General features: G+C 39.5%; 1 protein-coding gene across 2 annotated transcripts; it reads right to left on the bottom strand.

Moving 5' to 3' along the window:
- Window positions 1-326: 326 nt before the first annotated feature.
- LOC119489895 lies at window positions 327-14,189 on the bottom strand. 2 transcript variants are annotated; one of them, XM_037772872.1, is made up of 8 exons: window positions 13,780-14,189; window positions 11,053-12,196; window positions 6,444-6,578; window positions 5,166-5,340; window positions 4,869-4,967; window positions 3,812-3,903; window positions 3,102-3,236; window positions 327-1,766 (listed from the first exon to the last, which is right to left on the bottom strand). In XM_037772872.1, exons 1-8 carry the CDS (start codon window positions 13,920-13,922, stop codon window positions 1,431-1,433), a joined length of 2,259 nt encoding a protein of 752 aa, XP_037628800.1. In that variant the 5' UTR covers window positions 13,923-14,189; the 3' UTR covers window positions 327-1,430. The 2 variants fall into 2 exon arrangements, with proteins under 2 accessions (XP_037628800.1, XP_037628801.1); XM_037772873.1 differs by having other exon boundaries at window positions 1,589-1,702.
- Window positions 14,190-16,955: the final 2,766 nt, after the last annotated feature.

A 16,955-nucleotide genomic window follows, 5' to 3' on the forward strand; every position in this document is an offset into this window, starting at 1 on the left:
TATTCACAATATTTCAAAGTCATTCATATCTACGCAAACAAATATACAATACAGTCTATACTAATGAAAGTATTTTGTATATGGCGGGTCTTTGCTGCTCTCTGCTGGACAACACTGAAATTCAATACACCTCAATTTGTTTTCTGGGTTGAGATTTGATTTTAATGTGGCATGGAAAATTCACGTCGCAATGAAAAACAATTCATACATTTGTTTTTAAAGATAATAAGCTAAATAAGCAAAATCCTTGTCATTTAATTATAACTCAGTTTATATGTATATATATAACAAAGAGCATTGTATTTTGTTCCTATGTTTTCTTTGTTTTAATTTAGGCATTTCAAATCTTCCATAAATCATCAGGGTGAAGGCAAGATAGGTGAAAACATTTGGTGAAAAAAGCATGGCGTAAGGGAGAAGAGTTGCGTGACGTGACATAGTCAAATTTAGAGATAATAAACTCCATAGGAACATCGTACAGTTCAGTGCAGTAAATGCAGTGAAGGAGGGACACTTAAAGAAGTCAATTCACACTTTCTTTGTGTGCAGTTATCAAAGGCCTTTACTTCTCTATGGAAACATTGTTCATTTATTTTTGCAGCATTAATGCATTATTTTTAATTTGTTAAAGGATGAATTAGAGACAGATTCATCCATCTTCCCTCGACCAACAAAGTAAAACAAAGTTTAACAACATTTCCTGTGACGGATGCAATTTAACTGCACAGTTAAAACAAATGTGCTTTTTGAAAACATTTCTATAGTTTATAGTTAGTAGCATTGGTCATTTGTTACTACGAAACTGGACTTCCAGATTCAAGACTTGTAGATTTCACTCTTATCCACATGCAACATAACTGCGTTACAGCAGCCCACCTGATACTAGTGATTTACAGCTCACTGTATAGCTCCATAAAGCCGAGAGGAGTTGCAGATTCAGCTGATCATTCTCAGGAGGTTCAACACTATAGACACCTTTCACATTATTTTCACAATTTTATTTCATTATTTCATACATTGTTGCTAAAAAAATAAGTAAAAGTCTTGGCTGAAGCAATAAAGTAAAAATAAATGCAACATCCTACAAAAGTCACAATTTTATCAAATAAGGAACAAAAGGAAGGAATTAACTTTATTTATACTTCACATTTAAGACACAGTGCTTTACAGTGACAAAAAGTAAACAGAATACATACAAGTAAACATACATTATATGCATAAAATATACAAACATAAATACATACATACCACAGAAAAAAAAATCACTACAACTCCAAAAAGGTAAGCTATTATATCAGCTTTGACTCAAAACAAATTATATATATAATAGTTTTTCCAACTCAAATGTTTCACAATTCAGAAAGCAAATAAGCATGTGAACTGGAATATTCCTTAAGTAATCACATTATTATTCAACTATCTACTACAAACTAATCTCTGTCATTCCCCTTGGTTGATTGATGTTCCAATGGTAACTGAAGTCCTGAGCTGATTACATGTGGTAGTTGGAGGTCAGGCAGCAGGTCAGGTTTGCGCCCCCTGCTGCTCCTACGCTGGCTGGGTAGAGGGCTCTCATCTCCTCCCTGCAGCCCCCCAATCATGGAGCCCAGGGTACCGTAGCTGCCGCCATAAGTCTCCACCTGAGCTGCCACGCTCAGGCCAGGCTTGTCTGTCCGAGGCTGTGTAGGGGTTCGGTTCAACACTGAGGAGGGAAGGGAGACTGGGGTGGTGGCGTTCTCACTGAGGCTCTGCACTGTCACTGATGACTGGCACAGAGGTACGTATGTAAGGTAAATTCATGACATATACATAAGATATAGATAACATTTCATTATTTTTCCTACAATTTCATATAATAACTCTATCAAAAACACAAAGATTGAAGGTAAACGTTCCATTTTGCTGATGGTAAACCTATTTAGAGGCAGACCAAAATCCTGCCAAATTTCACTTAGTGGAACCATCCAACCACAGTGAATTCATAATGACAGTCAGCTTAGAGGCTAAATTGAACAGCAAAGTAGAATCTCTGGTCAATGACAAAGGATTATTTTATCCATGACAATGACATTGAGCGTCATAATGGTTGCAGGTTGTCTAAAAAGCTTAGCTCGACAGCTAAGCTATAGCTAGAAATGTATCCATTTCCATCTCCTTAAATTTGGACATTGCTCACTATATATATATCTATAGATATATATATAAAATAAATAAATATGTAAAGAAAAACAGAGATTTAACCAGTTAATACAATAACATTCAATTGTCAAATAAATTTTTAATCAAAGTTTTGATTTTAGACTAATCCGGGGAAATATCGGAAGTAGACATTACTGCGGTGACGTCTCCCTACAATACGCACACGTTTTAATGCAAGCTGTCCTAGGAAGTGTACATTATTCTACTTTTACCTTTACTTTTTATAACGCTACTTTTGACAACGATGTCTAGTATATCCGGGAAGAACCTGAGCAGTTCCAGCTGCCTGACATTAGCCTAACATGGTGAAACAAGTAACTTCAGCTAAGTTAACACTGCTTAGCTACCTTGATTACCTTGAATGATAGACTTGAGCTGAAGTGAGGCGGCCATATTTGTTTGCCTTCAGGCACTTTTTTTTAAGTCAGATCAGAGCTTTCAGAAAAGATTTCCCAGTGATTCGCAGACAACTTAATGTGAACACTATTTACAAGTCAAAATTACAGCAACACCCATATGACACTGAACATACCAAACATGTCCAGAACACAAAAAAATATAGATGAATCTTACAGTTACAGAGTTACATGGACATGTCAATTAATGTAATTATATAGATATCTCAAATAAAATAGAGAGGGGAAGGTGGACCAAAGTATTCACAGAAAATGAACATGCAGTAGAAAAAAAGTTAAATATGCAATATGAGGAAGAATAAAAGAAACCAAAAAGCTTTTGTACAAGTAGGGAATAAACAAAACGGGCAGACAGTCGACAATTTGACACACAGAAAGCAAAGAAAAGCCAGAATTCTAAAATATGGAGGAAACAGCTATAGGACAAACGTTCTGACGTTCCTCTAATGATAGTCATATATGGAATACTGAACCAGTTCAACTCACATTGCCCACAGACACGTCACTGCCGGCCACCGTCTTCTTCTTCCTGTTGGGATTCCAGTGGCAAACCAGACTGTCATTCTGCACACTGTAGTTCTTGTGGCCAACCAACCAGTATGTGTTCATTTTGCCTTTACCCTGGCAGGAGCAGGAAAGACACAAGAGAGGTACAGTGAATCTCGAGTGTGACTACCAACCCGTGAGAGAGATAACTGTTCATGAGAACTTAAAGGGCATGTTCCCCCAAATTACAAAAAACACCAAAAGCACTGCGGGTGAGCCAGCCAGATAGTTTTTGGTTTTATATGCCGAGGTTTCAGAGATATCCATCTCTGCCGCTGCCCAATACTAAATCTCACCACCTGGCAAAATAAAACTCAAGTAGAGACAGTACTTGGATTGTGTGAAAAGGTATATTTATGTTGATTTGTGTGAACTGACCCTATATATTGACTGCCCCAGGATATGAAATAACATGAAAACTGTGACTGAACTTTGTGGTTTTATATTCACACTACGAGGTGATGTATTAGTCTTTTTATTGAATAGCCTATTTTATCTTATTTTCATCCAACTGTTGAGCAAGGTTTATGTAAATATTTAAAATGACATTTCTTACATATAAATGGCTTCCTCAATGTGGTGATGAAGGTGTGACTGCCTCGCTACTACACAGAACATGTATTTCACTTTGCTTGGCTGGGATCTTTTACCTTAACCTCAATCTCTCCACGAAGCTGCAGCTCGTAGGCGTTGTCTTTGATCAGAGCCAAGTAGGTTTCTGAACTGGCGTGGATTTTCTGAGCTGAAACACAAATAATAATACATACTACTGTAAAACAGAACTGAGTTTTAGCCAAAGTCAAGCAAAACATGTACCTTAGCACTATCCCTGTTTTCCAAATTGAAGTTCAATTTAACATTTTTCAAGGAATTATATGCAACAAAGATCCAATATCGTTAAAGGGCCAGTGTGTAACATTTCAGGGGATGCATTAGCAGAAATAGGATATAATATTCATAACAATGTTTTCATTAGTGTATAATCACCTGAAACTACGAATCATTGTGTTTTTGTTAGCTTAGAATGAGCCCTTTATATCATCTACATAGGGAGCAGGTCCTCTTAACGGAGTCCGCCATGTTGTAGTAGCCCAGAACGGACAAACGCTCTTTCGTGTTTTTACGTTGGCTGAAGGCCACAGAAGTTCTCCGCTTGTGAAACTGCGGTAACATGAGCCCCATGGTGCAAAACTGTGGCACCACCAGCCGCTGTCTGACTTCCGTTGCTCCTAAAGTAGTGTTCTTATGGTAAGGATAGCCTCTGAGCGAGGCGGACAGCGTTACCAAGGTTTTGCACTGTCCTGTTCACGTTACCACATATTCAGTTGGTTGCAATCTGCAACCACACCACTAGATGCCACCAAATCCTACACACTGTCCCTTTAAAACACTTTTGTTTTTTTAAATTGTAGAATTGCACTGTTTGCCCCAAAATCGAATTTTGGAGGATACTACTACTGGGAGGCACTTAAGTCTGAAGAGGTAAAACTCCAGCAGTACTCGTAGTATACGGTGTATAGTAATGTGTTTCAACTTGTGGCCTTCATCAATGTCATCACTAAAGTCTGAAATTTTCGAATCCTACAAATACAGGCATAAATATTTTCCACTTAGTTTCCGCGATAAATATGTTTGTGTGAGGTGTGTAGCAATTCATGCACATACAGCAGATGAGTGTGTTGGTGTATTGTGTGTAGGTACACATACGCAGGCTGGTTGACTCCATTCTAGAGGCTGTGTTGACAGTATCTCCAAACAGACAGTATCTTGGCATCTTGTAGCCCACTATCCCTGCCACACATGGACCTATAGAACACGGAGAAAAAGAGCTGTGCTCATAGAAATAGAACGAGAGAAGAAGAGCCTACAGCCACACCAGCATGCTTTGTGAGGCTGTACGTTGGCACAGCAGTACGCTTCGGGTAGCGCTTATAGCACTAGTGAAAAGCAAGCCATTAAGATAGGTCTATCAGGTAGGTGCATCTTATAGGAAGCCTCACTCACCTGTATGGATACCGGCTCGGAGCTGCAGCCTCTGGTTGGGCATGTGAGGGATGGAGACCTGTCTGACGGCTGCTACCAGATCCAGCGCCATCTTGGCGATCTCATCAGCATGTCTATCTCCGTTCCTCTCAGGCAGACCGCTCACCACCATGTATGCATCCCCTATCGTCTCCACCTGGTTTGATAGTTTGGTAAAAATGTTGCTCGAAACAAAACTGAAGACTGTAACCAACCACTGACAATTGAATCATCGTGGGAAGATACATGGAGCAAATCGGGATTTTACTTTGATAGTGTCATGACCAATATTAAAGGATTAAAATGTGATGTTATTATATCAGCTTTCATGTTTTTATCAATTTCAATTTTTGAAGCAAAGAACAAACACAGCACAGCAGGTGGTACGTTTGTCCAGGTACACATTGTTGTCTGACTGGAACAAAATGTCATTATTCTGTAGCACATTAGTCTCCAGCTGATTCCTCCATGGACTTTCCTAAGAGCACATTATATTCAGATTTCTTTGTAAGGCTGAAAACTGTTTGCATGTAGCTTAGAATTGCTCACTTTTTAGCATGGTGTTTCTGTTCTATTGTTACACTGTGTTTAATTGTGTTACACTGTGATGTATCACAATGTAAGCATTTGCTGCTGAATAAAAAGTGAATCAAATTCACCTCAGAGGTAATAATTCCTTGGAAAAATGCAATTGCTTTATTTTTGTTAAGATTTGTTTTGAAGAAAAAAATCGAAATAAAGATTTAATTGCTTCCTACAAAATGTTATTCTTGTTAGGGTGAATATTTAAAGGTGCAGTGTGTAGGATTTGGCGACTTGAACTTCTCCGCGAAAATGTGAATGTCCCCATCCAGAGCCAGTTGTTGTAAGAGTAGCGCAGGTCATTTGGAGAATAGCAGAGCCAGAGCGTAGACTAGAGTGTGTGTGTGTGAGTCAGAATACAGAGTTAGTTTAAATCTGAGAATGTCAGTGAATGTTGTTCAGTGGAAGTTGCAGAAATAAATGCTGCAGCTCCTCAAGACCAACAGATGTTTTCCGTGTTGTTTCCGGGTGGCTGAGTGGAGTGACGGGGTTAACGCCATAGCGAGTAACGTTATTGAATCCGGTCCAGGTGGGGCAAACTACTGAGCTGCACCTTATTCCTGTTTGGTTTACACTGGAATAAAGCCTATGTGTGCTACCCAACTACTATATACACTTTGGAGGCAAAGGCAGTGTGTGAATTTTCCAAGCGTGAGTTCGTCAACATTTTACCGTTACCTTGTAGACGTTGTAGGAGTCAATGCGTGTGTCAAAGCACATGTAGAGGTTGTTGAGCATCTCCACCACTTGAAGAGGAGCACAGGACGCAGAGATAGAGGTGAAGCCCACGATGTCTGAGAAAAAAATGGTCACCTGGAACAAAATGGAGAGAGGTGACTTCATCAGTGTGCAAAGGTATTGGTTGTACTGGACAAACATACAGTTTATTATTACACAGTCCACCCAGTGAAAACGAATGCAGTCTAACACAACAATCCTAAATCCCACCTTCATGAAGGTAATAATGTAAAGGTGTTTCTGTTATTTTGTCCACGCCATTTATATCAATGAGGGTGGGCTCACAAACTCCTCTTTGTATAACGAAATACAGTTCAACCGCAAAACAAACTATATCCTCCAAAATGTAAAATAATACAGCTGAATCAACACCTCTCTCTAGTGGAGTAAATAATGCCTTTACTTAAAGGGGAACACCACCTAAATTAAGAATTCAGATGTTATCTCCATGGCCTAGGAAAGTTCAATCAATATTTGTGAACATGAGCTCCTGTCTCTCAAAGCCAGAAACAAGAGAAGTGAGTCTCAAACTTGTGATGTCATCAGGTATAAAGTCTGGACGATGAATGGAAAACTGATTTTATGGACCCGCAGAATTAAAAAAAAAATGTTTATACCCAAATGAGCTTTATTCTATCGTAGTGTTCTCAGTTGTGAAACAGAAAATGTACTCAGGACATTCCCCTGGATGCTCTCAGGGTCACCTATAACAATTTCATCCAATTCATTGTATATGGAGACTTTATACCCTATGACATCACAAGTTTGAGTTTTTAGCACTCTGGGTTTTGGATTTGGGAGAGAGTTGTTTATGTTTACTGATATTTTGGGACTGAATTAGACATGTATGAATTTTGAAAATGGGCATAGCTCCCCTTTAAGTAAAAGTGCTGATGCAACAATGTAAAAATACTCCATTACTGGTATCATTAAAATTATAGTGGATTCATATCACCAGGGCAGATCTTGGGTCATCTCAGCCTTCTACAAAGCCTTAGGGGAGAACAGAGGAAGCTCAACACTATACATAAAAAACAAATGGGAATCAGAGCTAAATATAGAAGAGGAAGCTATTCAAAACAATTGTGCTGTGATGTACACTAGGGAACATTGAGGAGGTTGTACATAGAGCAGATAGATATCTGGCAAAAATTCTGCTTATAGCCAGCAAAAAAGCTATAACAAGAAACTGGTATAAAGCGCAAACTCCAGGGAAAGATCACTGTTTTGAGATTGTCCGTGATATCTTTTCAATGGAAAAACTGACGTACCAACTAAAAATTAAAAGCAATATCTTCGACAAGAACTGGGCAAAATGGATCATTTACATGAAACATGAAACGTGATGCATGTGTTGTTGGAGAATATATACATGTTTAACTGCCCCTTACAACTGTTTTTGTTAAGTGTTGTATTGTTCTCTGAATTTGTTAAGTGTTCTGTATGGATGCTCATGATGTTCAGACCAGAGCTGCAAATGCAAAATAAATATCAAAGCTTAAAAAATAAAATAAAAATACTCCATTACAAGTAAGAGTCCTGAGTTCAAAATCCTAAGTAAAAATGCAGAGGTCTTATCAGCTTCATTAAAGTATCAGCAGTAAAAGTGTAGAAGTAACATCAGCTTCATGTAGTTAATGGTGCTAAATATGGGATTGGGAGCATTTCCATTGCCTCTCAACCAGGGGGCGATTTTAGACTATTTTTAGGGGTACTCAAGCTAAAATGGATTTCTTCAACTTCATCCAGGATAAGAGACAAAAGAGTCAATAGAACAAGAGAAAAAATGGGCAGGACGTATAAGGTAAACAGAATTGATATTTTCATCTTTAATTTTCATTTTCTAAACGAATCAAACTGAATAAATCAGAGTTATCACTAAATGGATTCCCAGCCTCTGTACCACACAAATCCCTCCACAATAATTGGCATCTTTGATAATTACGTTTTTTAGTGATGTGATAGATATGCGCCTGTGTCTATTTAGTAAAGCTCAAAGTCGAGAAACACCTCTGATTTCCCCTCTGGTCAGCCCGTAACAGGTGTTACATTTGCTGCCCCAGATAAGCAGCATCAGGGAGGTCTTTACTGAACAGCATCCGTCAGGGATCAGCAAGCAATGTTTTATTTTTCTGTTTAGTTTCCAAAAGAAGAAGAATCAGTGGGTCTTAGATTTTCTTTCCAGAATACTCCAGAGCTCCAAATCATTAAAAATGAGATGAGCCCATGGTCCATATTCAGTAATAGCCCCCCCGCCCCGCGCAAAGTGCTATTGGTACAGCTGCTTCCAACCTCTTCAATAAGCCAGACGCAATTTTCACCGAAATAACTTGTTTTATCTCCTGATGAATATGGAACAGGGCAATTATAGGTAATTATGGCAACAATAGCAACAAAGGCAGCAGACACACACATTCATTGATCATGTTTGCAGATCTTGCAGAGGTAGCTGTTTCTCGCAGCAGCACCCCACAACCCTCGCAACATTATAGGCTCTGAATTTGTTTGGTTAGATGTTAGAAGTGAATGGGGAGTATAGCGTGGAGGGGAAAGGTTATTGTCTTATCTGTCCTCAACTGTGTTGTCTGTTTCTACCATTTGTCTTTAAGGTTCACATACTGTATGTGTTGCAGTTTTTTTTTTACTGTGCCTTGTTGCAGGATGGGTTTCCCTCGTGGACATTAAAAGTAAAACAAACATATTATCAGCAGCTGTTTCAGTCTTTTTAAACAATATCTTTAACACAACAACAGTTCCATTAACCCTTTTATACCCTGTGGTTTCCATCTCCTTTCCCCAATTTCCCCCCTGGGGATTAATAACGTACTTCTGATCTGATTCTGATTGTTATTCATGTTAAGAAAGATTGCAGAAAGAGGGAGAATATCAAGTCATCCCGAGTCAAAAGGCTAAAGTCCAAGTGAAGTCTTGAGTCATTGGTATAAAGATCAATGTGAAGTTGCAAGTCTTTTTTTGATTCGGAAAAGTCATCAGCTCATGACTCTTGAGTCCAATCGTGACTCAAATCTACACCTTTGGAACGGAGGGAATGCTTATTAAGAATAGGGAACAGGTTGTTTTTTTAGTATGGTTTATTAAGCCCTACTTCGCAGTCACACAGTTACATGGTGAAAACAGCACTATGTTTAGAAACTGCATTTAGAGGCTGCATTTGTTTCATGTGCCAGTGAGACGAATGAAATATGATCCAGGAAATCCAGCTTGAGTAACATATCCATGAGTCTGAAGCTGCTTAGACGCCAAATCACTGCACAGTGGTGTATAATAATATGTAGACGTATTTTATTACTCGTAAGTTATCACGTGGCAATCATTTTATCCTCTGCCACAATGATAAACAACATGCATGTATTTGACTGGCCATGTAGTGCATTGCTTGATTGGCCTGACCATCGGGGTTCAGTGTCTTGGCCAGCTTATGATTAAGTGCCTGGCTGAAAGGCACCTCAGCGATAATAAAAACCTACATTTTAGATTTAGATTTATTTGTCTTTCTTTCACAAGCTTGCTTTTCCAAGCTGTATTGAGTTCCATCTTCAATCCAAGCTTTACCCACCTCAGGCTGCCGATACCTGAACTGAACATCTGTTCCTAATCAACGTGGGGATACTTAGCTCTTTCAATATTATTTTTGCTGATACGTCCTGCCCAAAAGCTCTTCTTCATTTTTCACGCTGCTGTAGAAAGAACCAGACTACACCTCTAAAGCTCAGCCATCCCCACAAGATTTCAGTCTGGAAGTCAGCCCCCTGAGGATCAACTTAGCCGGGCAGCAGGAAGTCGACTAATCAGCCAACCCGTTTTGCTGTCTTTTGAACAACTGTTAAGAAACTAGAAAATAAAGGACAAGTGTGCCCCAATTAGGGGGATCTATTGGCAGAAATGGAATATAATATTTCTAAGTATGTTTTCTTTAGTGTATAATCACCTGATAAAAAGAATCCTTGTGTTTTCGTTACCTTAGAATGAGCCGTTTATATCTACATAGGGAGCGGGTCCTCTCTCCATGGAGTCCGCCATGTTGCACTGCCATGTTTCTATAGTAGCCCAGAATGGACAAACCAAACTCTGTTAACTTTTCCTGCTTGGGCCGGAGTTGAACTTTACTCGCTCCTGTTGCTGCCGCCGCTCTCTCTCTCTATTGCTTCCCCACTCACTTCCCATGTACACACACACTCTAAGCACTCTACTCTTGTATCAAGTGGCTCTAGATAGGGCCATTTGGCACACGGGAGAAGTTGTAATCTGTAACCTCATCCCCTCGATACAGCCAGATCCTACACACGGTTGTGAAAAGATACACAATTAAACATGATTCTTCAACTGCATAATCAATTTGTCATCACAGATGTATTTTGAACTGGTTTTGGTAATTTACTTGCCAAGGCAAAGATTAGTCATTGTGTGGTACATTGGTCCGTTTAGGTGTAAAAAGGGTTTGACCTGTCCACAGTGAATGCCAACTTGAGCCATACTAAACCACAACGAGAGAAGCACAAATCAATATACTCTTAGCGATTGCACCAACCTTTTCATAGCTCTCTGCCTCGACATGTTTATGCTGGCGGAGCTGCTTGGCGACTGACTTGGGCAGCATTTGGTGCAGCAGATCCTCAGCCAATTGCCTCTGGCGCTTCAGGTCCTCTGTCTTTTCCTTCAAGCTCTTGGCGTAGTTCTGTATCCACTCAGTCATCTGCTTGAATGAGAACATCACCACCGGGTAGATAAGGCAGGCTATGGCCAGCAGGCAGACCCTCATGCTGAGGCCCGAAGACACGGATCGAGACGCCAACCTAAGAGCCGGCACCGCACGATCAAACAAGCACTGCTGAGTGTTTGTCAGAGAATGAATTCCAGCGTGAGACCCAGACAGAAGCTCTGTCCCTGCTCCAGAGATCTGCCACAGACTTGTGCCAAAAATATAAGAATGTTTTACATGCTGACTTGAGTTTAACTTGAGGTCTATGTTCTCTAACCAGCAGTCATTCAGTCGTTCTGTCATAACCCTGGCAAAGCCGAGGTAGCTTAGTACATAAGTCCACTTGTACTGGAAGTCAGGGTGAATTGCCATGCGGGGGAAGTCCATCAACTGGTGGTTGAGCTCTATGAATTTGATCAGAAGTCTTGCAGACAGTACATCTCTCCAGTTAGAATTCTGTTTGACTTTGACTAAAGTATCTTCTACTGTACCCCAGATGTCAAGAAGTCTTCCGATGGCCAGGGAGTAAGCAGAAGTACCGTTCTCACTTGTGCCATTTGTATCCAATGAAGCATTTAGAAATCCTTGAAGGCTCCACCTCATCTCCTGGCAAAATCCAGCCAACTCAACACTACAAGGGAGCCCATGGCCGTTGCTGTGACCTGCCATTTCATCACAGAGATGACCAAACACAGGAAACACAACGTCTGAAAAACTTGCCTCCAATGTCTCATTGCCCATGTCTTTGGTAAATAAACGTCTCATCCTTTGAAGCTTACTGACGAGTTGCAGGATGGCTATCGTCCTGCATGAAGTAAGCTCGTCGTAAGCGGCCTCTGTAGTGTGCAGCAGGTCAAAGTTGGAGCTGAGGTCGATGGATACGGAGCCCACGAGGGCCAGGAAAGAGAGGACGCAGGCTGTCAAAATCCGACGAACAGTGCGACTACTGCCAGACAGGGAAAATATGGAACACCTAGAAAAAGAGGAATAAAACTGATGAATTACTGAAGGAAGCTTAATGCTGTGTTTACACTACGAGCGACACAGCAACAGGCCACGAGTAATTTTCAATTTAAGCTGGTGATATAAAGCTACAAACTGATGGCCGGCATTTGTCGCTGTGTGACGGGCGTGACGGGCGTGACGTGCTACAAATCAGGCACATGGACACAGAAAGTATATTTTGTGCTTAAGAGGGAACAATTTAGTGTCAAATGGTTGGACTGTGGCTCAGGAGGTAGAGCGGGTCATCCACTACTTGGAAAATTGGCGATTTGATCCCCAACGCCTCCAGTCCGCATGTCGAAGTGTCCTTGGGCAAAATACAGAACCTCAAATTGCTCCTGAAGACTGTGCCATTGGTGTTTGTGTGTGTGTGAATGATTAGATTAGAATCTGATGAGCAGGTCGATACCTTGCATGGCAGCCTCTGCCATCAGTGTATGAATGTGTGTGTGAATGGGTGAATGATGACATGTAGTGTAAAGCGCTTTGAGTGGTCGGAAGATTAGCAAGGCGCTATATAAATGTAAGTCCATTTACCATTAGTATGGTCACCTCCCATTTTGTAAAAGCAGACATGGCAGGTATTCCCTGTGATATCATGATACATTTTAAAAGAAATTGTCACTAATTAATTTAAATATAGGGTCGACCATGTTGGAAAGCTAGTATAATTTGAAAGTAGCATCGCCTCAGGAGCTCTGTTTAAACTTTAATTAATGATATTTAAACAGTCATGATGATGTCTTCATCATATTTTTCTGTCTTTTCTTATAAGATTCTTATAATGATTAGTCAATTAATCAGTTATCAGCAAAAGTGATAATGAATTAAACATATTAATTATTTATCAAGGAAAAGTGTGAATTGTTCTTTAGTTTCAGCTTCTCAAATATGAGGACTTGCTGTTCTGGGAAACTGTGATGAAATACTCTCTCAGCCAGTCCCAGTTAAATCTTTACCTCATGAAATGTCTGGATGGTTCAGAGCGTCACGACATGAACACACATCACCACAAATCTTCACCATAGACGGAGGGATGGAGGCTGGTTTTCCATCAGGTAGTTAGGCTACTATAATAACGATAGAAATAATAATAATAATAATAAATACATCAATTGGTTTGATGATGACCTGGTCGCATAGTAATGAATCATTCACAACAGCGTTTGCAGTGCTTACATGATAAAACATGAGACGATACTTTTGCTAAAAACAAACCCAAGATAAAGTGTGCTATGATGCGCCCTGGTAACCGGACGTGTCCTTCATAAAACAGTAGAGCATCGTGTTGTAACCGAGCAGTCTGATGTGTGTAGAGGTCTGTATGGTTAAACTGTAGCAGCCTGGAGCCGTTTTCAGGTGATTTCATGAAGGTAAACACGGCGGATAGTCGTGCGTAACGACACTGCGCTCTGCGTAACGACACTTCTCGGAGGCTGCGGATTTCTCAGTCCTCCTGTCTACAGATGCTGCAGGGATTTCTAGAAAGGAGGGCTTGGGTTTATTCCAGTGAATTCAAACTTTTCTGTGAGAGTTTTGTGTGTGTCTCACCTGCACAGCTGACAGTCGCTGTCCGCATCCTGCTGCGCCCTCGGAGCGACCCTCCTCTTCTTTATGAACCTTGTTTTGAGTGAAGCCGAGGACAGGGTCCCAGATGTGAAACACTCTTTTGTCATCAAGTCCAGCGATGACATGAGACTCGAGCTGCAGTGAGTTGACTCTCTCAGACGGTGTCCTCACAGGACAAGAGGCATTGCAGAGGGAGGACCGCTCTGAAGACACGTCCCGTTATTGAAGTCAGTGGAAGCACCAAGTCCCCAGCAGCGTCTGCTCAACTTCCGGTTAAGTACTTCAAAATAAAGGCTTTAGGGTGAATCAGCCTAATGTGGGACTTTTCTTTTTTGTTGCATTTCATATTGCGATATGAAGCCAATACATTAAATCCACACCCAGTACCACTAAATAAAATCTAATCACTAATATTAAGATCATTGCTAACCACACACTGTATTATGGATAATTATTGAAAAAAAAACAAAAAAACAACTCATACCATTTTAACAGATGCAGCCACCCCCAATTATAGAATATATTTACACCATATTATAATCTTTTTTCATGAACAAACACATCATAAACATATCCTGATAAAAACTAGCAGCATTATTTTATTTATAAGAAATGTATAGCCTTAACATTACTTTTGTCTAAACACTATGTCATTGACCTTTGGGTGGTCTTCACACAGGGTGCTTCCAGTTTGATAATTGCTACACCCTAATCTATGAATAAACATTTGAGATTTCGTGATTTTGATCACTTGTATTATCCAGTAGTTTTATTGACTTTTATTTGTTTGAGGACGGCCTACACCCATTAGAGCTTAGGTGTTCCACATTAGCAGTGTCCCACATTATGGCAACTCACCCTAATATAAACTATTTTAAAGATATATTGTTTTATTTTAAAGGGACAGTGTACATTCATCAGCATCGCTGTCAATGGGCCACGAAATCAGCCAAATATGCCCTTTTTTCAGCAAACATTTTGACATTTCATTGCAGGGTAAACACAGCTGTAATAACATGAATTATTTCCCACTCACTAAATTCAACATGACCATAATTAATTTGATCAATTATATCTCTCTCACACCAAAAGGGGGTAACACTTTACTGAGGAACGAATGGGAAACTAACTGCTTGTGAACCTTTAGTTAATGAGTAACACCCAATCCAATTTTATAGAGTACGTAACGATTAGTCAGTGATTAGTTAATTACGTTATTAAAAAACAAATGAGTATCTAAATGCTCCTGAACCATTAGTTAATGAGTAACTCCAACTGAAATGTTGTAGAGTAGCTAATGATTATAAAACAAGTGAGGAACGAATCAGGGACGACTTGATAATTGATGAATCTTTAATAAGTATTTCTCTAATAATTCCTAATGGAGGACTATCTAGTAGATAATGATGAGTTACTAGAGAACAGACTGGGAGATCGTATATTAATGAATCATTAAGTAATGATTAGTTCATGAATATATGTGACTTGATCTCTGAATCAGCTGCTGAGAAACACGAAACTAGTAACGACTCATTAATTAGTAACTTCTTAAACATCAGTTACTGTTTTTGTGTCTGTTTTGGCCTTTCCACTTTCTGGCAGAAAGGGTTTATTATTCTAAGCCAAACCATGAAGTTTTCCTACACATAACTAAGTGGGTTTGTTGTCTAAACTTATGAAGATTTCTGCCAGAAAGCCCTCAAGGTAAACTTCTCCCATGTGCTCTCAGAGCACTCATTGATAACAGACTCTGCCATGAACACTGCTCCCACCCCGAGGATCACATAGTAGGCCTACACTAAATATATGATGGCAAAAATATACTTAATATACCGCCACTTTAAGGAACGTCTACATGAAGATAGAGGAACAAGCAAACTCTACACGAAGACCATGGAGTGTGTCCACTGCTCTCAACCTTTACCAAAAATAAGTCTTAAGTTGGTGGATGGACGAGTAAGTGGACAATCATTACCCTTAAATAAACATTTTATAAAAACAAAGAGTATTATGGCTTAGCTGTGAACTTCATGACATACATGTTAACATATTTATCAACCATTTATTAATATTAGTTAGTAAACCCTTTCTAAATGTTAACAAGACACATTTTTTAACAGTTAATAAATGATTATTATTGTATTAACTAATGTTAATAATGTCTTTTCAAACATTAAATAATGTAAACAATGAATACCTCAGTTAACACAAACACCATTAGTAAATGCTTGCTAGACACTTTAGTTACTGTTAATTAAGGCTTATTAATGCTTTGAATAATGTTAATTAATGTACCCTTATTGTAAAGTGTTACCCTGCATCTGTTATTGTCCCTAATAATTACTTTCCGCAGCGTTTTGTGTCAGAGTCCTCCTCTGTGTTCCTCCCAGCACTCGTCCCTCCTCGTGCTTTGGTCTCTGCTGAGACATTCTGCTGTAGTTTCCTGCTGTGCTGAAACATCCTGAAGTTCAGGGAGAAAATTAAAGCACAAGACTTATTTGTTCTGAATAGGAAGCACTGCATAAATAGATCTGGGCAACATGGTCCCTGTTTTAACATCAAACTCAGGGTTTTCACACCAAACTGCAGTGACTTTTTAACTGTGCTAACTGACAGGGATCCTCCACAATGCACTAATACTTTGCTAAAACTGGAATATGAGTGTGATCTCTGTTGATTAGCTGTGAAAAATCTGCAAAAAAACCCCAAGCAAAAAAAGTTTATCCATGTTACAGATTCATGTATTCATATTAATCAACAAATTAACTGCAGAAGCAGCTGATCTGGTTCAGTCATGTCTTTCTGGATTCAGAGTTGCAGGAAAAATATTGTTTGATCAGTAAAAGAAAACTGAAATAAAATTGAGGATGAGTCAGAGAAATATGGAGCCATCACCAAGAAGTCTTTTAAAACTAAAAACTTAAATGTTTTCAAATATGGAGCAGGTTTTAACCGAGGCTTTGTTGTAAATGAGGAAACAGAGGATATGTTCCGAATCACATACTCTTTACTTTTAGTACATACTGCAGCTGTCCTTACAAAGTACGCACTGTTGCATGCAGTATTGGGAGATACTAGCAGTTTTAGTGGAGGAACTGAAGAAGACTGGACTCCAAGCTGCTCCTGCTGATCACTGCTATGCTGGACCTGAAGATGTG

The sequence above is a fragment of the Sebastes umbrosus genome, chromosome 6 (genome assembly GCF_015220745.1).
Source record: "Sebastes umbrosus isolate fSebUmb1 chromosome 6, fSebUmb1.pri, whole genome shotgun sequence".
NCBI classification, from domain to species: Eukaryota; Metazoa; Chordata; class Actinopteri; order Perciformes; family Sebastidae; genus Sebastes; species Sebastes umbrosus.